The sequence below is a fragment of the Notolabrus celidotus genome, chromosome 13 (genome assembly GCF_009762535.1).
Source record: "Notolabrus celidotus isolate fNotCel1 chromosome 13, fNotCel1.pri, whole genome shotgun sequence".
NCBI classification, from domain to species: domain Eukaryota; kingdom Metazoa; phylum Chordata; class Actinopteri; order Labriformes; family Labridae; genus Notolabrus; species Notolabrus celidotus.
The window spans coordinates 26,619,805-26,646,812 of NC_048284.1; the positions used below are offsets into that span (position 1 = coordinate 26,619,805).

General features: G+C 40.8%; 1 protein-coding gene across 9 annotated transcripts in view; it reads right to left on the reverse strand.

Moving 5' to 3' along the window:
- Nucleotides 1-9,679: 9,679 nt before the first annotated feature.
- The window catches only part of flrt2 (fibronectin leucine rich transmembrane protein 2), a 51,120-nt gene continuing 33,791 nt past the window's right edge, over nucleotides 9,680-27,008 (reverse strand). The window contains exons 1-2 of one of the 9 annotated variants that reach the window (XM_034700233.1): nucleotides 22,241-22,316; nucleotides 9,680-16,992 (exon numbers count right to left, since the gene is read on the reverse strand). In XM_034700233.1, the coding sequence (XP_034556124.1) occupies nucleotides 14,565-16,547 (1,983 nt within the window). In that variant the 5' untranslated portion in view covers nucleotides 16,548-16,992; nucleotides 22,241-22,316 and the 3' untranslated portion in view covers nucleotides 9,680-14,564. Of the gene's footprint in view, nucleotides 16,993-17,119; nucleotides 17,458-17,492; nucleotides 17,528-19,280; nucleotides 20,021-20,406; nucleotides 20,509-21,023; nucleotides 21,054-22,240; nucleotides 22,317-27,008 lie in introns of those variants that run through there. The other 8 variants (XM_034700231.1, XM_034700227.1, XM_034700229.1 and 5 more) reach the window with 8 other exon arrangements.

The following is a 27,008-nucleotide window of genomic DNA, read 5'->3' on the forward strand; positions in this document are numbered from 1 at the left end:
GGATATTTTTTTCATTAAAGTCGTGTTCTGGGCCTGCAGTATAACTGACTTTCCTTTCACTAAGATGTATATTTATGACCCCAGCCTGAGTAATGCAGCAGAGACTAAGACTTTTATGACTCGAGGAAACATTTTTCACTTTGTTCTCAGACTATAGTTACAGGATTCCTCGTATCATTAAATGAACACAAGGCAGAAGAGATTGTGAAACAAAGGAACAATGTTGAAACCCCAGCCAACGGCATACCTGAAACCAGATCATCTGGACAAACTGTTAAAGAAACGGTTGACGACGTAACTCTCATCGTAGTCATAACGTATTTCGTGTTAATCATCTTACTTGAGTCATTTTTTTTCCTGCAGGGTACTGAGATCAAGATTTGAAGATATAACCTTAATGGGTTATTCTAATGAATAACTACCACAGGAATGCAGAGTTGGGCAAACTGGATAGTGTTGAAACATTTTAATTTTGTTTATATGCTGTAAAATAAAGTTCAGAAAACAACCAAAAAATCCAAAATCATGTTGTTAACCCTCTTATTTTAGATGAGATGTATGAGATTCATACTTCTACGTCAAATTGACGGCGTAGCCTATGTGCATAGGTCTGTGTAGCCCCCGTACCCATGCAGAGGCCAACGCACTTAGCCAACATGCACCTCCTTAAAAATGTAACTACGTGTCGAATCGACAACGAGCATTATATTTCCAGCCTTTCCAGCACTTCCGAGATCACTGCACATTGGCCGCACATGTTATCTCCTCTGACGTCTCCTCTCTGTTCTTCTGTTATTGTTGCTGTATGATAAAAAGCAACATGTATCATCTCTAAATTAATATTATACATTCAGAATCGCTTTGAAAAAGCAAGAAGAAAACTTGTTGAGGCCGAAAGCAGGTGACCTGACTGTCAGAGACCACACTGCCCTCAAGTGTTTCGGCGGAGTACAGCTGCGTGACATGAACACATCAACGCACAAGTGTGTAGTGCTCATGTCCACGTTGGCCACTGCTGCAACGCAGAAGCATAGAGCAGCCTTTAGTTGCCTCTTTTTAGCATTGATGAGTTGAAAAAATAATGCAATAAATCAAGAATCTGCATGTAATTTTCTTCACATTTCACTCTTAGCCTTACAATATGTGTTGGAAAATGCATGCAAATATTCTAACAGTGCATCCTTGATATTCATTATTCTGTGATTTTGTGTGTGTGTGAACAGCGAAATGGAGTTTTGATCCATCCATTATTTTTTTACGAGAACAAGATCACTTACTATACTTTATGTACTGTGCCAGCGTCACTGCAGGCATTTTACTGGACCACAACTTTACCAATCATGAACCACTAAATCATCAAATTTACAGGAGTCCTACAAAAATATAATGTCTACTAAGATTTGGTTCTCCTAGGTTGTTAACTAAAGAGGTGGCTGTGGCGCAGTAGTAGAGTTGGACGTATTTTAATTGTCTGAAGGAAGGGTGGTGTGTGAATGGGATTAGTTGATAATGATGGGCTTTACATAGCAGACTCTGCCATCAGTAGGTGCTTACTTTGAACCATTTCAAGGTGGGATTTGTACGCCCCTGTTATGTCTGCAATGTGTCACTCAGAGATGGGATGTAACTACCTCGAAGGTAGTATCTTGGTGGTAATAAAGTGACGATGTGTAGCCCTGGAGCCTGCAGGGTGGAACAGTACTGTGTGAACATGTATGTCTGGGGATGTGTGTATGTGGTGCTCCTGCTGTGCATTTACAATCTGTGCATCATGTGCTTCCAAAACCCTGTAATGCAGTGTGTAATTACAAACTGGTATGGTAATATTATGTCGTTTCAGGGTGCAATGTGTAAGTACAGAGGCATAATGATGGTGGTCAGAATTGCAGTGTGTAAGAGAGTAGGGTATGAATGTGGTGTGAATGGATGAATGTGACATGCTATGTAAAAACACTTTGAGTAGTGGACGTAAAACTAGAGAGGGTGCTATATGAACACAGTCCATTTATCATTTAAGTCCATAAAGCTGGTTTACAACTCTAGTTTTCCTACAGTACACTTTTAGTAATTATTCTAAGTACTGAAGATGCTCTTGTTTTAATTAGTATTTAACTCAAACCCACCTGGAGTCCTTCTTTATGTCTAGATTATAGTAATAGTGTAGTTTTGTTTTCTCATACAGTGTTCAGTCTTTATTTCAGTCATCAAGGTTCATCATAACTCATGTTTAGAAAACTTGACCCTCAAACAGTAAGTCATTGTCAGTGTCATAAATACATCCAGAGAGGCCTTGTTGTGGGATGAATTTGTTTCAGGTGACATGCAGAGTCATGCATCATGGATCATGGTGTGTCTCTATCCTCATATAATGGCTCTGGATTTTGTTTATGAAAGTAGCTTTATTTATTTTGCAATCATTGTCTCTAACCGAGCTGCTCATTAGATAATAAGGGCACTCAAACAAGCTCTATATCTTTTCAACCGGAGAAGAAGTTTGGATTCTGTCAAACAAAAAGAACAGGAACCTGATTAGCCCTTTGAGTGATCCATCTCTGCAGAGCTTCAGCAACATCAATAAATCTCTGTCGGGCTGTGGCCCTGCACAACCCGCACTTGTATCAAACATGAACATAAAAAAGAGAAAGCATTTTCCGAGTTTCCTCCTGGTCACCTCCAGAAAGCCTTGAGCCTTTTGCCTTCGCTATTCATCACCGTCTTCATCCATTACGGGCCGCACCAGACGCTGAGTTTCACTCGGGGTCACAGCTGCTCGGACCCACCTGGGATTGTGACTCCTCTGACCCACTGGCCCAACATATGGAGGTGCTGCCATGCTCCATGTGGTCCAAAGGAGAAAGTTAAACTTTAATCTGGAAGGCTACCGGGGAATTTGTTAAAATTTTCCCTGGCAGGTGGTGTTTTAATTATTGAAAATGCTTGGTTCATATTTAGTTTAGCCACAGATTACTTTTTTCATCCTGCAGCCAGAAGAATAGATTTATAGTAAAGTGGAACATTCTGCTTTCTCCCTATTGTGCTGTTATGTGTTGTGCATGTATAAACATCTTCTCTGAAGCATCACATCCAGCCTGCCCTTTTACGACATTAATATTGTATATTTTTAAAAATTCATGTAGTGGTAGGTGAAAGCACTTTCAATCAAGGAAAGCAGACACAGCGCATGTGTTTAGATCTATTCCAATTATTTCTCCATACGGCTGTCTTCTGAGAAATCACCTTTCCCTGTGATAACAGCCTCTCTAAGGCATTCAACATGGCAATCTATGCTTCATGCAGGAATCACCAGTTAGCATACAAAAATGCACAAACTTCAGTGTGTGTAGCTTAATGAAAACAACCATATATGAGTCTCACAATAAGGGAAATGTCTTGCAGACAGCGAAGACGTGCATTGTTGTGTTCCCGAAACAAGCAAAGGGTTTGGACGACTTCATGTGTTATCCAGCTAATGAACTGAGTCTGCACAGCCTCACAGCCACACGGATAAGGATGCAGATAATTAAGCCCTATTAAAAAAGGGTTTTCAAACAAATGAGAGAAATTATGTGGTAGGTATCAGGAAGTCTGTGCATTAAAATATTTTCATTACAGCTCTTTGTTCTGATCTGCTGCGTGATCACTCTGAGCACCTGTGACCAGACGTCTCATGCATCAGGTACGTTTTAATGAGGGAATTTATAACAAATATCCTGACCATACAGCATGTGTGCACATTTAGAGCAGAGGCTTTTAGGTTAGTAACTGTATTTTGTTGTTTTTCATTTGAGTGTAACTCAGAATGTAAATAAAAGTCATTAAAGCAGATAACACAGATGTAATATTATGTTAACAAAGCAGAAAATGACACTTTGACAATGACAAAGACTGTCACTCATATTGATTAACTTACAGAGAATTGCCACCTTGAACATTTCTGCCTTTGTGTACTGAGCTTCAGATCTTATTTTGCTAGCAGGTCACACCTTTGATAGTGATATAAGTGAAAAGGGGCTGGAAAGGACTATCTGCTTATTCCAATACAGACACAGTTATTGACTGGTTAGTGCACATGGTTGGCAGCTGAGGAGCCTGTTATTTCACTCAGAAAATATCAAATTCACAACAAAACAGAGCAGGACTGTAACTGCATGATTGTTGGATAGGTAGTGGGGCAACTGATTAGTAACAGGTGTGCCATCAAGACTTTCATGGTGATCCTACTTTAATGGTTATTTAAAACTCACACACCCCAACCAAAAAAGGGAAAAAAAGAAAAACAAAGTAAACATTGGGCATCATTCTTTAATAATTCCCCAATGGTTTTTCTTTAAATTGTTCATAAGAAAACTCCAAAGAGAAGTCTGAGACAAACTCATAAATTGCTCAAAATGGTTTGCATATGTTCTTAAATTGATGAATGCCATGTCCTCATAAGTTTAAAGCTAATCTTGGACATATCCAGGCTTTTTTTATGGGGTCGCCCAAACTGCGGCACAGAGTTGTGCAGGGGTGGCCAAATAAAATATGGATGAATGGAGAAACAAAAATATTCTATGACTAATTATTTAAGGAATTTAAAATTAAGATTGATGACCAAAGCAACAACTGAGGCCACTAACAAAAGACAATGAAAGTCCCACCTTTGGCAAGGCAAAAAGCCAATCATAACTAAGATTTAGATTTAGAAGTAGAACTGCTGGAAGTGAAACACCAACCACTGATTTATTATACATTTATAGTATGTGACAGAAAAGGATATAAGATAAATACTGCAAATATTTCATTTTTATTTGCTTATTATCATTTTACTCCTTCTTTCTGTTAATATTTGATGTTCTTATTGTGTAAAAGAGCAACTGTAAGGACTGAATTTCCTCCTCGGGATAAATAAAGTATTTCTATAGTATCTCTATAGATTCTGATTCTGAACACACATTCACTGATACCACTCATGTGACATGTCAGCACACAAGTGTGTGTTAGAGTGCGTTTGAGTGTTCACAGACTCAAGTACTAATTTCTTAAGAACGGCGGTTGAATGAGATCCATTCTTTTCAGAGTGGTTTTTTTTTTTGAAGCACTTGCTGAAGTCATAATTACCAAGTCACAATTCAGCTGAATGTGGTTAGATTTAACACACACGTTTCTAAAACATAATTTAGTTTTATAGAGTTAATACCCAAACGTATTAAGTTCAGAATAAGCTTCTTATCATAAAACAACAGTTAATCATATAATCAAGGAATCATGCCACTTCTCACTTCTCACTTCTGCTCAAGAACGACTTCAAGTTGAAGTTTTCATACACCAGAGCATTGCTCCTTCTGCCAAAGGTAAAGATATGAACACATCCTCCCCCACTGCTACACTTGCTACAATCTCACCTCCACACAGCGTGTTACTCTGTCCTATACTTCAGGGAGTGGAGGGTGATGGTAACACTATTTCTGTAGCCTCGCACAAATCCCAAACAAATGTTTAACGAAAAATGCATAACAGTGTTTCTTAGACCGTACCTCTCATTGTCTGACATATGAGAGAAAAGCCATTAAATGACATAGTGCCAGATTACAAATATGCAATCAAATGCAACCCAAGACCATTTTTACAACCCGGTACCTTTCTTGGTATTGTTCTTTTTTATACCCTGAATCCAAACATTTCGGTACTTTAAAATATAATGCACTATAAAACTGCAAAAACCACAAACTACAGCAGTTGAATTGATGCCTCCAGGCCATAGTGTAAACATAAACTGCCAATTCTAAGCCTCACAATGGAGGTGTTTGTTGCAGAACTCTGATAGTGGGTTGCATCATGCTGCATACAGCAGGGGTTGTTTTTACTGTGTCGACACCTGTGAATGCCTTCAGGGCCTGAGAGGATTTCAGGCACTTAGCAGTTTTTACTGTAAAACTCATTTTGTCACCCATTAGGACTCTATATAACTGTGGAGTAACTTCTGCTGAGTTCTAAAGGCGAATAAAAATTGTGTACATTGTGTACATTTTTGAAGAAACTGCTGCTGTTTTATTTGTTTCGAAGCTATTCTCCTTGCATACACTTAAGGTATTCATTCATTTTGGTACAGAAAATGTTTATCTTTGCAGCTTGACAGAGAAAAAAAAGCCAGCAGAAATTTAGTTTTTATTCTCCCTTCATGTGGAAACCTTCAGCTCAGCGTTGTTAAATTGGAAGGGCAGATGTAATTTGCATTTTAAAACAGTCCCCTGATTGATGATTGTTTTAAATATCCCCTGTGTTCAATGTTTAAATGCTGGCAGAGGGGTTCCTATAGTCTGCGCTGCGTTTTACGTCTTTTTCAACTCAAGGCATCAAACTTTAATGTGGAGCATCAAAAAGAGTAAGCACCTTCAGGAAACAGCAGTGCAGGGGGAAAGAGAAAACAGACCTTGCGGAGGCTATTTTCTCTTTAACTGCAGGAACGAATGCAAACCACACACAGCCTGTTTTTGGCCAGTTTTCCTTTCGTCAAGGCTTTTTTTATATCAAAGTACAGCAAGGTGATCCTGGATGGATTTATTTTTTTTTATTTTTATTAATGTTCATGGCATTCACTGTTGGCAGCAAACGGGCAGAAATCCAGTGACCCATCTTGACTCGCATTAGCCTGACGGACTGTGAAAAAGGCAAAGGCCTCACCTGCATTAAGACTTTAATTAAAGGCTACTAAGGCTAATGGAAGATTGAAATACCAACAAAGCACCACTTTCAACCAGCCCACTCGTTGTGAAGTCTAGCAGATGTGGATGTTTGTAATACCTGGAATAAGACTGCTTTAAATTACATCCTTTAATGACTTCTCCTCCATATTGAGGCTGATTAGAAGATGCTTAAACAAGGATCACAGAGCGAAGCTGTTAGAGAACTCGCACTGAGCAGAAAATTGAATGTTCCTTTGGCAGGAAAAGATGAGAAAACAGCTTCTCAGAGCTAACACCTGTTCTGTGAACAATTCAAAGGCAGAAATCCACATTTCATTAGTTCCTGCCATATGGAAAAAAACAAATGCAGCCACTTTCTTTTCAATGAATCACAACATCCACAAATGTAAAGTCGACATAAACTGTGCTGGTGTACACGGCTATGATGCTGTTTGTCAGGGTTATGACAATGAATGAGGAGGCATGGAGCAAAATGAGCCCAGTTGAGCTGTTTGTATTTTTTCTTACACTTACACCTCACTAGATTAAAACATTTCCACAACATTAACTAAACAGTCTGCTACCAAACATACACATAGTGTTTTGAGTGACAGTTCTGCAGTGAAAATTATATACATGTAAGAGTTTGAGGTAAGGAGTTAAGTGACATTAAGTTTTCAAACTAAAAGTACTCAAAGTGAAGGAAACTGGATCCTTTTTGTGTTTTACACCTGGAAAAAAAATACAGCATCTTCCCACCAGTGCACTTATATATTGTAGATATTTAAGTGATTTAATCTTAAGCCTTTTAAATGATCTGTTCTTAATCTTTTAAATATCTGTTTGTTTTTTTTTACATTTGAATCATATCAGATTATCTATTATCCTCTAATTGTAACACTTATTTTTTTTCCTACTAATTCTAATCTTCCCTTTTCTCTCTGGGTTAATCTCTTTTTGTTACTTCTGTCTTTGTCTTCCTGATTCACTTGAACTCACTGTAAATGTGAGCCATCCCAAAATTGTCCATAGTTATCATCAATGCTACATCAATGTGCAACATGTTGTGTTATCTTTTGTGTTTTGAATCTTGCACAGCACTTTGGCCAACTGCGGTTGCTTTAAAATGTGCTATATAAATAAAGTTTGACTTGACTTGAGTTTGACTACCATGTTACTGTTTCATCTTTAGCTTTAGATGGTTTAAGCTTTTATTTTCAGAGTCACATTTGTCCAAATGCAACATATTTTTAATGTGCATGCTCAAATTTGTACATGAAATTTTAACATATGAAGTGACACAAAAGCTGCAATATTCAAAACGGGACTGGGATGGATTAAAAGTATAAAGTAGCGTTGAAAGAAAAAAGAATGAGTAAAGCAGAGTAAAGTTGCTCAGATTTGAACATCAGTTAAATGAATTTCAATAGTTACTATCGGTAGTATCTCTATTCAGCCTTGAGGAGGATCTGCTCTTTGGCTAACTGAATAAATAACACTGAATTTAGCTTGAAACTTTTTCACATTAACACTGGCGTGAAATAAAGGCTGTGCAGAATGTGATCTGTGCGTCTTATTTGGCATCTGAATTTCTTTAAAAATTATTAAGTGGATATATTGTTAGTAATGTTTTTAAAAAATAACACTGAACCACCGTTTACAGAATGCTACTAGTTAGCTACTGTTAAGCATAATCTGATAGCTTCTCATTCCTACTTCATAAATGTAAACTGTGTACAAATAAAGAACTACATTTAAATGAATAAAACACATGATACCATTACACTAATGGCTTTTAAGTTCACTTTGTTTCTAGGCTTTCTTACCAATCACAGGGCTATGTTAAATACTTGATTCTGATTGGTTAAAAACCCTTTAACATTGGTAATTCCTTCTGAATAGAGGGCGAGATATACGTGACACAGGTACTGCCGTTATTTTTACATTTTTTTTGAGAATGTCAGCAGAGAAACAATAATGTTTAGATTTTACAATGAGAGAAATTTTTAAGTATTATTTTATTGTTTATGAAATGTTAAAATTTAATATGAATTCTTTAGCTGTTATTTAACGCATTATATTTTAGGTTGGGGGGATTTAGGGGATTTGTATGTCTAAGCTTTTGAAATGACACTGACTAACTTGTGGTCAACTGTTTCCTTTACTACTTGTTACTCCCTTCACAATACTCAATTCTTAGGAGACATTTCTTTGGTGGACCAGCCTGTTAAGAAAAAAAAACGAGTTTGAAAGCAGCTATTTAGTGAGAACTTTGACCTATCTAAGACCTTTAAGCAGAAACTCAGGGCTTGACTTACAATCCAGTGCTGGTGAAAACACAGGGGTGAGATCACACACTCTAAATCTTTCATGGTTTTTGTTATACAACACACACACAAGCAGGAATGAATATTAAAGTACTTGCCAAAGCCTCAAATCTCCCCAAAAAGCCTACAATTCAGCAACAACAAATCACATTTGACATTGAGGGATTTTGAAAAAAAAAACACATATCTCACTCAAAATACCACAGCGGCACACCCTTGTGTGTCTCAGCTGAATGCATTGGTTAATCATCGTAATGAATTAAAATTAGGCTAATGTAGGGTTTTTTAGTGGGCTGGAGGTTACAAATGCAGCGCTGGGATGTGGTCATGGGGAGGGAAAAAGTTGGACTCTGGTAGAACACAGGGATTTGGAAAAGGAGCCCATTCTGGGATTTAGTTTTGCCATACAAGTCGAATGAGAGAGTATCCTGGATTTTCCCCAGCTGAGGGCTAAGCTGCGGTGGCTACACTAAGATGTCTCAAGCTCCCCGTATAGAAATAAGAGGATAACTTGGCATGGTGTGTACAGCACAAATCTTTGACCTAGAATTACAAGTGTCTGACCCAAAATAGATTAAACTAGGCTTTTTGGTTCTTTACAAACTCTCCTCGGACAACTTTACAAGTTATATGAAAGACAAAGAATTGATGGAGGTAAATGCTCTTAAATAAAAAAGTAATGATCGCTCAAATCCAATGGCTCTTTTATTTTCAAAAAGCTTCACTTAAGTATTTACAGTTTGTGCAAAAACATTTAAAGGTTTCAAGGACTTTACATTGTAAGTTCAACCTCAAGGCACATACATGGAACAACATCAATATTTCATCATGAGAACAGAAGTTTAACTTTGGTTCCTAAGAAAACTTGGTGTGGGTGGCAAACGAAACTGCAGCGTCTCGACGAGAAGAATGAACCTGACAAAGCTGTTTTACATGCACTGTAAATTTCCTGCCTTCTTTCTTAGAGCAACATTAGAACCTTTCTGAAATGTTGCTCGTACCTCCGATGAATGATTGCCAGAAAACATAAAGGAAAAAAAAATAGATGAAAGGCTATGAAGCTAGATACAGTACATGCAAAAATCTTCGAATGAATGTCACTGGTGAAGAGATATTTTGCAGTGGAGGTTCTACCTGACGGGAAGAAAATATGGCCTCAAATGTATTCTGTTTCAACCACGTGTTGTGTCTGAATTGACCTCTCTGGGATTAAAGATAATTATTTAACGTGAATCGATGCGCTTTAAGGGAAATTACTTCTCGGCGCCCTGAAACAGTAATAATCCAGCGCTAGCAGTCTGTAATACGCTCCGTTTAATTCCATTGGTCACAGCACAGCAGCCTCCTTCTTTCATCAAGCAAGTAGAAAATTAAGAGTAATGTAGGCCTATGCTGCAAAACAACCACCAAAGCTCTGTCCCCGTTTGGTTGATTCATTAGCCGTGCACCACTTAAGGTCTGGCAATAAGGATGAAAAGTTTTTTGTTAGCTACTGAGTGTCACGGCTAGTGTTGTCTTCCTGTTAATACTGTTAGTGTTGCCTTGGTGGCTCCAATCAACTGGGGAAATGTGCTTTCTGTGAAGCATCGTCTTTTAGTGTCTCATCGTCTCTTCTCCTTCACTTTCTGCCACTTCACTCTGTCTCTCTTTAGCTAGCCATTCAGTCCTGCACAAAAGGTAAGGCAAATATCTGTCTCCGTTACACATTCACAGATGAGGGAGATAGTGTGTGTTGCAATAGTTTAACGCACCTCTTGTTTGATCAGCACATGACTTCAAATAGAGCTTTTATCTCCAACAGAAAAACAAACTATATCTGATGTAAATGTTCAAGTGTTGATGGTTGCTGTGGATGCCAGTAGAAAAAGGTTAGAAAGGAAATAAAATGGAGATACTTTGATAACCACAGAAGCTCTTTTCCAATTAAACCCACCACGGAAAAATACCCATCCAAACCAGTCATGTCATTAAGTGGACTTCTTAGACTTTGTTCAAACATTAGAGTATTTAATCTGCCAGAGGAAAAGAGCATATATTTCATACTCTTTAATATTTTGAAAGTAAGATGAGAAAATTCATGTCTGTATGGTGAATAAGGATACAGCCAGTTAGCTTTACTTGGCATAAAGCAAGGACACAAGGGGAGAAAGGTAGCCTGACTTCATAATATAGAAAAATAGACTCAGTAGCATCTTTAAAGCTCACTTACCAACACCATTAAGCTGACACACTGAGGCCTCAAGGCAGATTTTCTCACTTTTGCACAGAGCCACATTAGCTCTTCTAAACAAATCAGCCTTTAGTACACCTTCAGTCTTTGTATGCAGCTTAACAAATGTGGCTTCATATTAAACACGAGGACAGAAACATCTTGCCAGGCTCCTTCAGAGATAACTGAATCTACAAACTTTTAAAGCTCACTCCACCACGTTTTGTTTGTGGAGAACACATTGTGGTCAAACAGTAGATTTTCTCACCTTTGGATAGAGCCAGATGAACTGTTTGGCCTTGACTTAAGTCTTAACGCTTAGCTAAACTAACATTACTTTTGGCGGTGGCTTCATGTTTACTAAACACTCAGAAGCAGCTAAGCTGGCCTCGTCGGCAGGTAACTTAATCTGCCTACCAACATTTCTGAAGCTCCCTCATTATCATCTTGTGTGCTTTACTTGAAGAAAAACACATTCTGGTCATGTGGCTGGGGGTTTTTTTTGCCTTCGGGACACAGCAATAGTAAGTGTTTGCCCTCATCTTAAAACTTAATGCTAAGCTTAACTGATGAGGCTCTTGCCGGGGGCCCCATATTCATATTTACTTCAAGCTAGAAACAGCTTGGCCTAGCTATGGCCAAAGATTAACAAAAATACAACTTCAAGCAACTTTATAGCCAACTAATTAAACAAACAATGAAACTATTTTTTTTGTTTTACATTGTGGACTCAGACAGGGCCAGAATAAGTGAAGCCCTTGTCTTAAATCTTTGTGTTTATTCTAAAAGCTCAACTAATATAGCTGTGGGCAGTGGCTTCATATTTACCATACAAACATGACTGTTGACCTAGCCTTCCTGCTAACCTCTCAGTAATAAAGTGACCAAACTCATTTCACAAAATGTTAAAGTATTGGAATAACTGTTTCTAAGAAAGTAAAGATGTTGCCTCTCCATGAGTTCTTGACATCATATGAAGTTTTTAAAAAATTGGCAGCCGTCTTGTTCCAATATTTAAAGACATAATGTGTCACAAAGCAGCTTCATACAGTTTCTCGGTTCTTGCCTTTGTTAAAACAGAATCTAAACACTGGGGCTGTGTTTGTGCATCACCTCAGATTAAAGTGGGCTCACATGGGATTATGATCTGAGCAATATCAGGAATTACAATAAGTGCAGCTACTTGGAGATATTCTGAGGTGAATCCTCTCAGAGATAATCTCAGCACTCGGGAATAATTTGAGTAAAGCCTTTAAAAACCTTTTTTTTTTAAAACTTTTTTCTAGGTATTCAGCCCAGTTTGGAGGTTTTCTACCGTGTACGTTCAGGGCAAGCCTCACAAAGAGTTAACACACGCTCTCTCTCCCAGCGTGAGCTCCCTGCAGCCAAGTGAAAATAAAGTCTACATATTTTTCTCCCTTTTTTGGTTGAGGATTATAAGGAGAGAGGGGGAAAGGGGTGGGCGTGGGGGGCAGGAGGGTCAGCAGTGGGAATTCTTTAAGCTTGGCCCCTCAAAAAAAAAAAATCTTGTCAAATCAAATAAAGTCTTCCTAAGGAGATGTGCATAATGGAGTCTTCTCACTGGCACCTCACATGCAAAGAGATGCCACCACGGCCTAAGAGCTGAAGCAAAGGGAAAGAGATTTAATTGAGCCCATGCAGGGAGCAGAGATTCACAGACTAACAGGGAGAAAGTGAGACAGAAATGAAAGTAGATGGGGCAAGAATCACAATGGCAGAAACGATTATTGTGGAGTGAGACGGTGCATTGTTCAGGTGGCCATAAATGAAGCAGACAGTCTCATATAATGTACACAAAAGGATAAATGATGAGACAGTTGACTGGCTGCTTGGTCAAACCTGTGCAGCATTGTTAGGATCATGGGCGGGCTCCCATCTTATTGTTGTAATTTCCTAATTTATCAAATAGCCTAATGAACGCTGCGACAAGGTTGAAATAAGTGGGTGTATAATTAGCAGTATGTGTGTGCTTGCTGGAAATTCATCATGATCAACACACACACACACACACACACACACACACACACACAAACACACACACACACATACGCACAGGGAGGAAAAGACTCCTCCAGCCTCATGATAGACCACAGTGTTGAAAATCCATATCATTTAGCCACCAAACACAGAAAACACTGTTAGTTTTAAATGATTCCACATCATTAAGCTGCTCGATGAGCAATAATACTCTGAACAATGCTGTTTGAGCATGAGTAATGTTGTCTGGGTAATGGACTCCAGGGGGAATAGAGGAGGTAAAGTGATCCATGCATCTTTCTTTTTCTGTCTTTCTCTCTGTCTTGCCCTCTGTTCCTCTGTCCCACACTCCACACTGAGGGAAACAAACTGCCCCCTTGTGGCCTCACTTGCCAAAACAGGGGGGAAAAACAGGGAGAAAAAAGCAGAACAAATTAGGGAATTTCTTCAAAAAGATCTGCAGGTCCCAGCAGACCCATGCGCCTCATTAGGGACAATAATGCTTTGTTGCTTTTTCAACTCATGTTAATGATAGTACCTCCTGACTAAAAAAACAACTAATATGCTGAAAATGACACATCCTTTTTCAGAGTTTTCCAAAACGTGCCCACCTTTGTCCTACTGTAAACCGATAGAACAAAGATGCTTTTACTGTTTAGGCACCTTTGGGAAAACTCATTCCAGGCTTTTCAACAGCACCGGTGACATTCTCCACACACAGCCGTCCACCTCTCTTACATGTGATCACCACCTCTGCTCATTTCCTGCCTTGCTTCCATTAATAAGAAAGTGCACTTCAATTCTTCTTTTTACAACATGCCACCAGTGAACCAGAGCTATATTTCCACAGTGCTCTAATCAGCAGTGTTTGGATTTCCCCTGTGCTGTGTTGTCTTTACTACTGTTCTGTTGTACTGGGGAGGGTTTGCAGGGTTTCAAAGCGCAAAAAGGCCATATTTTGCTTCTGTGGTTAGCAAAGGATCCCAGCCCTCTAAGCGCCCCAACATTTCCAAGGCTGACAGCGTTCGTCAGAAGCTACACCCCGGGTGCCATGATTGTACAAATCCATGTTCATGTACAGTACTGACCATTAAAACAACTTCCAAAACCCTGCTGGTTATAAAAAAGAAACACTTGTATCTCTTTTTCTAAGAATAAAAAAGATAGCAGAGAATCCCACATTATTATCCACAGTATAAATTACATTGTAGACAGAACTTGGAAATATATATAGTACAGTTATATTTCACTAGAACTTTATGTATTTTGTCGTCTACACAAACGGTGTATGTGTATTTATGCGTGTACTGTAAAGTGTTTATCGTGTGTGTTTGTGTGAATGCCAATGTACTTTTTGCTGCTGCATCATGTGTGGCAGAACTCTGTACTGGGCACGTTGCTGCTCTTGCAGTAGGCTATGCTGTTGTTACTGAGGTGACAGTCTCTAAATCCAATGCCCCCGTTGGGTGTGTAGATAGGCTGAATGCGGAAGTCTCCCTTAAGCAGCTGCTCATTGTTCAGCGCCACTATCTGGAAACTGGTCTCAGTCATCTCAAGAATGGAGTTATCCTTCTTGGTTCCAGCCTCACAGTAGTCGTCTTTTCTCCTACCACGGTTGTATTTCCACTTGGTCGAAGATGACCGGTTCTTCTTGTGCATGTGCCAGCAAAACAGACTGAGCAGCGTTATCAGAATGATAAGCACCGCTCCACCAATGATCCCAGCCATGAGCAGAGTAGAGTTGATGCTCTCCCGAGGAGCTTCCTCTCTGCTGGGAGGCTTAATGGGCACAGCAGGCTTGGTCCTGGCCTCAGAGCATATAGTATCCTCTCCTGGCCTGTAGGAGTTGAGAGTGTCCAGAACATGCACACAGATACGATACACAGACCGGGGCTCCAGGTTGGTGAGGCTAATATGCCGCCGGTCCCCACTCACGGTCCTTTCCCGCATTCCTTCATTTATTTGGCTTTGTCCCCTTTTGACCCAAGTTACCTTGTAGGCTGTGACGGTGTAATAGGAAGCCCAGCTCACCGCGATATTAGTGGAGTTGACAACATGGAAGGAGATCTGAAGGGGGTCCTCGTAAGGAGGCAAGGGGCCAGGGGGGTTGTTAGGGACAGGGGGTAAAGGAGGGGAGGGTGAGCCAAAGTAGTAAGGGATGGATGTGGTGATGAGCGTGGAGATCATGGTGGTGAAGGGGGTGGTTGTTGGTGGGGGAGGGGGTGTTGATCGAAGGGTTGGCCAGGGTGGCTCGTCGTCTTCAACTGGGCATTCTATAATATCCAGCGTGAGCTCTCTGATTGCCATGCCACGCACCTTGTCCGGACTCAGGCACACAAACCCTCGGGCATTGATGGATGAAGGTAGCGCCTTGAGCCATACGACCACCCATTTGACACCACAGTCACAACGCCAGGGGTTATTTCGCACCATCAGGTGCTTTAGACTTGACAGACCATCAAATACTCCCTGTGTAAGAGTCTGAAGCTGGTTGCTTGAGATATCCAGTCTTTCTAGCCTATTTAAGGCAGCAAAGGCTGCCACTGGGATCTGGTCTATCTGGTTCTCCTGCAGGCTGAGTTTGATTAGTGACTGGTAGGGAAGGAGTGGAGGGGGGAAGGTGAGTGAATTGCGGCCCAGGGCCAGCTCACGGAGGTTGGCCAGCTCCTGGAAGGTTCCCGGTGCAATGCCTTCATCTGTCAGCAGGTTCCCGTCCAGCAGGAGGCGCTGCAGACGTGTTACATTCTGAAAGGCCTCCTCTGCAATGACAGCAATGCGGTTTTCATCCAACCGTAGCTCTTTTAGGTCCTCAGGAAGGCCAATGGGAACACTGCTTAAGTGGTTCTTAGTGAGGAAGAGGAGTTTGAGGCTTAGCGCCTCCCTAAAGGCCCCTTCCTCCACCCCCACTGTGGAGATGGAGTTATCATCAAGGTGCAGCTCCTCTAACTGAGTCAGCTGGGCCAGGGCTGCCCGAGAGATAGTTTGGATATTGTTCTCCTGGAGATGCAGGACCCTGGTGTTTTTGGGCAGATTGATAGGGAACTCATCCAACTGGTTGCCATAGAGATACACAGTCTCTACTGAGGCAACATTGTGAAGTTCCAGAGGGAATCCAGCATTGTTTATCTGGTTGTTGTGTAGGAAGATAACTTTGTAGCCTTCCTGCACCCCCAGAGGCACTGATGTCAGGCTGCGTTCATTGCAGTACACAAACTGGTTGTCACAACGGCACTCCTTCGGGCAAGAGGCACCCGGCCTGAACTGCATTTGGAGGCTTAGGATGACAGTCAACCAAAATTGCAAGAATGAAGCCCAATCTTTATTCCAGGATCCAGCCAAAAACTCCATAGTTGAAAAACAAAACAGGAAAAGAGAAACCAACAATAAAAAAGAAGAAGGGATGGAATAAAAGAAATATGAAAATCAGAAAGGCAATGATGTATGTATCCACCAAAAACCAGACGCATTAAAAGTCCCACTCAGAGAGTCTGGTAACGATGCAGTTAGCTGGGAAATGAGCAGGAAAACGTGGGAGTAATCCTGTAAATGCTAGTCCTCAGCTGAAGCGCGATGGTCTCATTAGTGGTGGCCGGTCCTCCGACTGACTCCATCCATGCTGAGACGTCAGACCATTGCAAGACTCTTCACTCGCTGCTCCTTGCAGAGCTCAGCCAGGGCCAATTTGAAACCATGCAGTACAGAGCCACCGCAGGCTCCACTCGCCTGTCCGTCACACACTGCTGGTCCCCAACCGGGGCAGAGTCCAAGGGGGGTGACATTTGGATCCAGAAACCTGTGGGAAAACAAAGAAATGCTGGATTAGTATAGTTAGGGGTGGCCTGTTCTTGGAAAAAGGGGCCTCTCTTTTCCCCACTCTTCCTCTGGCTCTTTATTTGACATACAAACATGCACACACATACCAACTGTCTCTCCTTCTCTTCTTTCTCTCTCTCCAAAACAGCAAGACAGAGTCACAAAACACATCGTTCACTGCTAATGTCAAATTATGCGGTGGTTTAAAAAAGTCAAACCATCTGATAAATATTCAGACCAGCTCTTGCACATCCGGTTTCGCAGACATAAAGAAGGCTTTTATCCCTTCTGCTCTATCAAAGGAGGGAATAGAGCACTGCAAGGACACACACTCATGGACTCACTGAGGTTCTGAGCAACATAAATGCATCTTCGTGGAAAACAGGCTTAAAAGAGATAATGCCTATAAAGACATCACCACATTCACTGCCAATATGGATCCACAGAAATTTTCCTGGAAAAACGCTGGACACAACTTACAGCTGTCTGTTTTTCTGTGTGCTCGAGCAGACACTGTGGACACAGGTACATGAGTAAACACACAAGTGCTTACAGTCAACACAGGCAACTGTTTTGACGCTGGCCGAAGGAGGAGCTTGTTATTCAGGTAGTCCTGAACAAACCTTTAACTCAGGATTCAAGGCTGTGAAGAGTGGAATTACAAAACAAAGGAGAGGCAGTCAAGAAACAGAGACCCTGCATATCAGCTCCTCCTCTCACTGGAGTGACATACACAAGCTGTCAAATGAAATGGGATTGGAAAATAATTTAGGCCCTCCAACTGCAATAAATGATCGATACAGGCTATTTTTCAGCATGGAGAGGTTTGTGGTAAAGCACAAGGCCATTGGTTTACAGTAGACCCCTCCATCCATTATGGCAATTTTTATGACCCATCAAACATTTTTACACCTCTTCCCTCACATGATTGAAAGATACTGCTTGTCACCAGTGGCTTTCAGCTTAACTGAAGCTCCGCCCTGTGTCAATGTCGGATGAGACTCAATTCTGGGTAAAATGTTGAGCACAGGAATGACCGTGAGCGCTGATTAAGGTGTCCTGCAAGATTTGTCAAGGAAAAGAAGAAGCCATAGAAACATAATCAGGAGTCCTGCAGGTTTGGGGTATTTTTAAAACTCTTTTTAAGATATGTCATATCTGGCAGCCATGAAAGGAGAAGGAAGAGAAAATTTGTCAAATAAAAAAAAAAAAAAATGCATCTGGCCGCCTTTGTAGCCCTGCTTCTTTAAATTCCCCTGTGCGGTTTGTTGGCGAGCACAAGCTCTTTGTAGCAAAGATGGAGAAACAATCCTTTGACACACATCTGTGATCTACTTTTCTAAATTGAAAGAGCTAAATTTAATCAAATAAGCTTCCAGGGGTATAGGCAACCACATGAGGCGATAAAATGTGCTGCCACAGCAGCAGAATCAACAGCAGAAGGCAGCAGCATCAAGATTATTATAGCAGCATAAATAAAATGTCACCATGAATACAAATAATAACTGTAAAAATGCGTGGTGTCAAGTTGATATTCACTTGACAACACCAAACCTGATTAATGGCGGGTGTGAATGAAAAAAAGGAGGGAAAGTAATGAAAGACTTTTTATTCTTTGCTTTTTCTTTCTTTTTTTTATTTGATTTCCAGCCGAGGGAGCACAGTTTCTCACCGCCAGATGAACACTCTGATATGTGGCCAGGACAATCCGATTAGAAGTGGATTTAGCGACAGAAACGCAATTAAAAGTTTAAAATGGATAGGGTATTTAAGAGGCGATAAGAGGCGGATCAGGTAGACTTCAAAGCCTGCCCAGTGAGCAGTGTTCATCTGAATGAATTATTTGAAAGGGAGAATTGAAAACCGTGCAGTGCATTGAGAGTGAAAGCCCCCCCCTTCCACCTCCACCGCCAAACACCCCCCAAAAAGTCAGGTTATCTCCGGGGTGAAAAATGTGGAGCAGAGAGCTTCGTGTTGCTGTTATCTTCAACTGGATGAAACACTGACATACAGACGAATTCAGCAACGTAATGGTCAAACTTAAAAAGTCCGTTATGATCGCGTAATGCTCGGGGCTTTACGGGTAAACATGTATTTTGTTGTGCTCTTTGAGGGGCTCACTTAACATAAGATTCGTATATTTGTGTATAAAAAATCATTCACAATATAACTTGAAAAGTATGCATTTTAAACATAACTCAGGCCTGTGTCTCCCTCTACACGTCTCTACAACTATCTCCTTGGTGTATTAAAAAACATTCACTGTACCTTTGGCGAGCCTTATCCATTACAACCCCAACTACCACGTTCAACTTTCCCCGTTCTCTAAGCCTCTGTCCTTCATACGGTCCTGCTGTATCACCGTGCGTAAAGCTCCGTTCGGCAAAGCTGGTGCGAGTCAGTTCCGATCAGCGTAAACCCGGTGAGTCCTCGGAACAGCATATTTCCCTGGTCTACGCGTCCGTTTTGCACCGCTGTCCGCCACTTTTTCCTTCTTTCCCACGCTCCCGGGCGCTTTTCAACGGAGCTCCTCCGCTTTAACTAAACCGTCTGCAGCATGAGAACAGAGGAAAGCGGCGGCAGGGTGATCGCAGAGCCCTCTTTTCCCCTTCCACACTCTGCCAGAACAGTGAGGACGCACTCAACGAAGTGTCCGCCGCCAGATCCGCCACGGGCCATGACGGCCAGCTGCGTCCGTTCTGCGCGCTCTTCAGTGGGGAGCTCAAACTTGCCTTCAGTGCCCTACGCAGCTCGGACCCGGACTCCCAGCGAGTTGTTTTCTTAGATGGATTCACTTGATAGTGCGACGTGTGTGCTCTGTTCACCTCTCTCTCTCTCTCTCTCTCTCTCTCTCTCTCTCTCTCTCTCTCTCTCTCTCTCTCTCTTCTTTCTCTCTCTTACTCTCCCTCTCCTCTGTCACTCCTCCCTCCTCAGAATAAAGAATGCATCTCCTCCAGCAGCTCCGTGATGGCTGTAAGCCACAGATCCTCCCTGCTGCCCTCACACTGCAGAAAATAGTTGTCTCTCAACACTCTTCATTCCTACATGTTATATGCCCGGCCTACCTTATACCCCCGCGACGGTGTCTGAGCCCTAATTTGCATTTTAATCACACAATCCAGGAAATCGGCCTGGAGTCACATTCTCAATGAAAAATCACCACAGGCCAGAGTCCTTTAATGTTCCCGGAGTTAATTTCTGCGCGACTATATCCTTGGGGTCACAAAGAGTCCCTGAAGGAGCTTATTAACCATAGTTTAGTCGGAATATTTGTGGCCTACGGGAAGATTTTTAAGGACCACTAGCCCCAGTTTCCCCTCTTCGGAAGGGTGTTTTTTAATTAGGCTACAGCAGGGTAATTAGCCCCAAGTGAAAAGTAAAGTCTCGTCCTTACTTCCCGTACTTTCTCCCAGTGATTTGGAGCGTTTAGACACAGCCAAAGTAATTTCATCTGACTTCATTGCCTCCTCGCGCTAATACTGATTCAGCAGTGCTCTGTGACTCTGCCCACACTCTCCTGGTCGCTCGCGCGCGCACATCAGCGCGCGCTCAGACACGTTTGTCTGCGTGTACCATAAGTGAGCACTTCTCACAGTGTCAATGAGAACAAACTCGTACACCTCACACCTAAACAGTAAACCAGAAAGCTCTCATGTGTTCATACATGAATCCATATAACACATACGGTGGATTAAGGTTAAAAGATATGGTCATAAAACAAAGATTAATTTTAGAGATTGGAAACTGATTATAACAACTGTGACATTACCAAACAATCAGCTGCCTTCATGACTCATATAACTGCTACCATTGAGAAATTGAAATTTCGAAAATAAAGTCTTACATTTATGAGAGTAAAGTTTTAAGAGAAAAGACACATTTGCAAGAATGAAGTTGTACATTTAAAATAGTTGTACATTTATGGGAAGAAGTCATTATTACAGGCTATGGTTTATAGGCTAAAATTAGCCTACACATGGAGTGAAATCAAGAAAGCACCCGGCCACTTACTCTAAAATGAGGAACATGGATCAGCTTGTGAAGTCAAACTCAACAACTGAGGATAAACAGTGGTTGCAGAAGCATGTACAAGCTGCCTATTACCCACCTTTCTTCAGAATAGACTGTTTCTGGCACAACTGATTAACAGTCCTGATTCTTATTACAATGTGGTGCTGATGTGCCCAAAATATCAAGTGTTCATTTTTTATGTAACATAGACTAACTTTGTATAAGATGGTCTATTTCAGTTTAGGTGGCTGCAGGCAGATCTTCTTATAACAAAATTAAAGAAAGATTTACCATAGGCTAAAATTATGACTTTCTTTCATGACTTTATGACATTATTCCTGTGATGCTTCTTTATTCCTGCAATATAAACTTCATTTTCTGTAAATGTATTACTTTAATCTCATAAATATCCATCTTTATTCTCAGGAATTTACAACTTTTTTCTCATAAATATACAAGTTTATCTTCGTAAATTTACAACTTTGATCTCAAAATGTTACATTGTATTTTCTATAAGGTGGCCCTAATACTCCATCGTAGTCCTTGATCACTTGGTCAAAGAATACTTCATTTTACTTTGTCATATTTTTTGTAGTAGTAGTTGTTCGTCCTAGAGTGTTACTTAAAGGGAGCTAGCATTAGTTAGACTACAACACCTCTTGTATCTCAGTGATTTCCACTTAACATACAAACACAGCACATTTTCAAATGTTGATGATTGGCAAGAGTCGGATTGCTTATAGTCCAACAATATTTGGAATAAAAAAGGAAAAAAAAAACATTATATATTTGTAGACCCAGAGGCAACAATCTGCAGGAAACTTTCACAAAACATTTATATTCTCTTTTTTAAAAGTTAAAAATCATGTTTAGTCGTTAAAGTATCATTAAATGTATACGACCCAAAGCAGGAAAGGGAAAATATACGACTGACCAAGAGGAGGAGAAATCAAATTTCAGCTTTACTTAAAACTACTAAACTGTCATGTTTCTGTGTTCTCCATTTCAGTTTACAGCCAAAGCCATGGGGTCAGGAGAGGCACACAGACATGGGAGTCACGAGACCCTCTCAGGTCAGCAGCTACACATTTGCCTTTGATCCTTCCATTCGGTTGCCAAATGGTATTAATGTATCTTGTTGGCCTTTGGTGACCCGCTCCTACGTATATAACTCACCAAACTTTCCGAACAAATAATTACAGCTCCGCTCAAATTACCAATGTCATTCTGTCCAATCAGGAGGTCCGTTGAGTGTGTCATTAAAGCCTTCTAATATGACGGCTCTGAACGTGCAATTCGGTTGTTCTCACTGTTTGCCTTTCATGTTTAATTTTGGCTTCACGTCCCCAAGATGGACGGCCGTTTCAAGGCCCAGTCCACAACATTTAATTCCTTCATACATCAAGCTTCTTGCACAGCATGACTTATTGATTGAGTGAATTTAGAGGAAACAGCCTATTTTTATTTTCTTCTTGATGGACATGTTTTGCAGTAGTGCGCTCTGCTCCTGGTGGCTGCAGCATTAAGGGATGTCTCTTTCTGGCACGCAAATGGGGATAAAATGACAGACACTCAAATGAGTAAAAGAAGGACGCACGGGCGAATATCCTCCATCCATTATTCAGATTCTCATCTGATTTTTTCAGTCTTGTGAAGTAAAATAACTCAGTATAATAGTAGATAGACTTATCTTTGAGAAAATATTGATTCATCAGATTAGAGAAACAAAATGGACACTTATGTAACTGCTATAAGCTTATGTAAGCAACATTGCTAACATCTATTTTACGTTAGCATTGCTATCAAGTTTGGCTCAGTTATACTCTATATAGGTCAGGTCCATATTGCACAAATGCAGCAAAATATTTCAGCCTACACCCTGGCCTGAATCTCAAAGTGGAAATTCCCCTTCTCTGCCTTGCCAGAGACCTTCCCAGAGTTTTGGCGTGGCATATTTACTCTGCACGCTTGTGTACCTTGATAAAACTGCAGATACACATGACCCCAGAGCACATCAAAGCCTGCTCTGTCCATCTGCTCCTGTTCAGGCCCCGCACAGAGTAAAAGGAGGGTAAAGGGGAAAATAAGTCCTCTCAGATATGCAGAAATGTTTATCCCTTGGTTGTGTGCAGTCTAGTCCCCGGAGACATCATTAGCTTATCACATTTCTCCCTACATAAATTTACATCTGGACACTGAAAGGCACTTCAAAGGTGCCAACAACATCAGTGTTTCAAAATCTCCCCCACAAGTATTGGCAGGATCTTTGTGAGAACAAACTGCAGGAAGCCGAGTAACATTGCAAATCGCTGAAGCCGTGATATATATGTGCCCTTCCCTTAGATTTCAGCGGCTTGAAGAAAAAAAAACATGCAGATAATGTTTAGAGTGGGCGATCAATGCGTTCATTAATTTCTGAGGCGGAGTAATTATGTTTACCGCCGCTGATTATCAATCTACATGCATCTAATGTCGCAGCAGGGCTCCCAGAAGAGGAATGCATATTTGTGCAGCTGAGGGAGCGAGTCAGCCACAACATACTGTATATTCTACTCATGGAGTGAGCTGAGCAGAGAGGAGGGAGTCAGAGGATTGCACCATCTCCTGAGCCTCAAGACCAAAATTCATCTTTATTTCTTTCACTTTTCAACTTCCTTTACTGCTCTGCCCGAGTGCAAACAAATGATTGACAGACACTGGGAAAATAACACTGCACAGTAGACTCAAAAAATAAAACATATATATGCTGGAAGACATGGTATATTCCAAATGATGACACAAAGCTAATCAGAGTTAAATATTTACTGCCACCTTTCTCAATGAAGTAAAAAAGAAAAATCAACCCTTGAGAGAAGAAACTATTGTTCAGCATCCCCATACTACACAGGATGTTATATTGACATTCAAAATTCAAGGTGTATTTATAAAGCTTAAAGTCGCCTTTATAGGAAGAGTAAAGTGGTCTGTCGTTGGTCAAAGGGCCGTCGATGCTAAATCAGGGTCATTTCACGAGTAGCAGCGAGGGCAGCACGCTGTCCTGTGAGCCTGTGAATTATAGGGGAGGCAGAGTGAATGCGGCGTCCTGACTGAATGCTGCCCTGTGCTAATGCCAGCCTGTAAAAACACTGACTTGACAACAAGCAAGCCCCTGTAGTTCTGCTGAGGGAGGGATGGGGGAGAGAAGCCGAGTGAGAAGGGGAAAGGAGCGAGAGAGAGAGAGGGGAACATACAGGGGGGAAAGAGGCAAAATAAAAACAGGGGTGGAGAGGTTTAAAATCACTGGATAGAGGACAACAAGAGAGGATTGTGGATTACTGCTGTTTCTGACATGCGGCTGCCATGTCAGCCTTGTCCTCCTCAGATTTAATACCACAGACAACTGCTTAGCAACGTGTAATTGTTGAGCTAGGTGGCATGTTGTGCTGACGTGTGCTGCTCTCTGCTATGAAAAATAATTTATAGTGAAGGAGAAATCCACCTTCAGACGGGCCTACGTTATTTTATATCCCCACTTTTATTAAGGTGAGTCTGTTTAAAAGTGGTCTAAGCATCTAGTTTTACAAACAGTACATACAAATGAAAGGCCCTCTAACCACAGAGCTTTTTGTTTCTTGCAAGTTTACTTTTAGCTTGGCAACATCAGAATGATATTAAACACTGACATCGTCCCCAGAGGATGACCCCCACTGATTTTGGAAACACTTGACCTGAGCTCTGATACCAAAAAGTTGCTCTTATTCTCAACCTCAGACTTTCCCTGAAGATGCATTACAGTAAGACACTGCATTTTATTTCATAACCAAATACTTGTAGAATTAATCACATTTGTATTAGCATCAGCTGGTTGGTGCTAACTAGCATACGTTAGCATGCTGAAATCCAGAAAAAAGGGCATAAAAAGGAAAAATATAAGTATAAAAGGAATGAAAATGTTTTAGAAGCAAGATTTTTTAGAAGCACTTTAAAGTAAATGAATGAATGAATGAATGAGTAATTTAATTTCGATCAGCAGCAGAATGTGGAAACATAGTCATGCTACAGTCAGTGTTATCTGACTGTAGAAAATGTTGGGATCACCCTTTTATTTCATGAAAAGATAAAGGCTCCAACAAGCATGCCAAACTCCTCTCAGAGCAATAGTTCCTGCAAAAAACAGGAAACTTGTCATTTAAATACTGTCATGTTAGCATGTTGACGTTAGCACAGCTGCGCAGCCTCGTGGAGCTGTATATATTTTTTGCAACATATGCTCTGCGACTTGAATGTAATTGTAATGTAAGGCATTAGGGGGGGACCACTGGGTCTGGGTCAAGTGCTGTCAGTTGTACTTTCAATCAACTTTCTGCTTCATTCAGGATATTAGAGTGACGTTGGACAGCTTCTCAGGGAGGAGATCCTCGAGCTGCGTGTCTGAATGGTTCAACGGATAAAGAAGTAAGAGAATTATTATATCAAATTTATGTTTTTTTTTAATGGAAACAGGGTCCTAATTTGTAGGTCATACATTAAAATACAAATGTTCTTCTCTCTACGATTATACAAGAGATTACAAAAAGGCACTTGTTTTTATAATGCAGTATGATCCCAGAATAAAAACCCAGAAGTTTTATCACCAAAACATTCCTTAGCTAAATCTCCACTGGTCCTTTTTGTGGAAATGTGATGTTTTAAGGATTTTGTCAGGTATCTTTAAGAAAACAATAAAAATATGAGACTGAAAAATGTCAGTTCGATATGTGGTTGTTTTAGGCCTCAAAAGGCTAAAGAGAATCTGTTTTCTGAGAACTGCAAACCTCTAAATTTCACCTTATTTGGAGAAAAACGTTCAGCTACACAGGCCTTCCTATCACACATTGTTGGGTAACTGCACAGACAATGAAAGAATGACACAGCACTGACTTGTTTAAAACAGCCAGCTGGTTAGGAGTAAAAGTAAAAGGGCCCGTGAGACGGCAACTTACAAGAGATCATCAGAGAAAGAACAGGAGAGGAGAAAAATAGACAGATGCCAGGAAGGAGCAGGTCTCGGGGTCACGCGAAAGATGGGCCTGATCCCACCTCCAATCCCTGCAGCTTTACTTTTGTTTGAAGTCACATCTGGGCTAAATTTCCCCTTCTGACTTGAGTAAAGAGGAAGTCTTCTGGGTGGGTGGACGGGGGGCTCAGGGCTGCTCCTGCCTCCCAGGCTAAACTGTACAAATACTGTAGATCCATGAGTCACTAAAGAAAGAACCACCATTCAGCCAGACCCTGATTCAGGGCTCTTCATGGTGGATCCATGATGACTACTAGAATGACACACATGCCTTATCAGTATCAGTCACGCAGACATCACATGTGAGCAAGGTTAGAGGACAAGTCTTTAACGGCTTCAAATGAGTAAGGGACGATGATAACATGAAGAAACAACAGTTATCACAACGCTGACTTCATTAGTCCAAAAGGTTATGATAGTTGAGAGGAGAGGTTGTCTGACTGCTCATTATTCTGCTGATCGGCAGAACATGTTTACATTTACCTTGGACAAAGTTCAGTGGTTCCCAACCTGGGGGTCAGAAACCCAACAAGGGGTTGCGAAAGGAATCTCAGGGGTCACAAGATGATTAAAAGGGAAGGAAAAAGAAAGAAAATCCAATTTCGCCAAACGAAACTCAGCTTCTTTTTCTGGGTTGCCTCCAATATTCTAAAAATTGTGTTTTTCCTGAAACTAAAATCTGTTTCACTGGCATACTATGGCAGTATCTGATAGACTTTGGATTTAGGATCCAAAACAAAAAAAGTGTAAGACTACTGTTTAAAAGTATAACACTTAAAGTAATAAACTAGTTATTACACATGCCATGACATTATCCATGTTAATGACATGGTATATACATGTACAGAGAAAACATAATCTCTAAAGCCATCTGAGTGAAAACTGTAAGCATACTAATGAAATTTGTCATAGAAATAACATTAAAGCTATTGTTAGGAGATTTAAGCTGG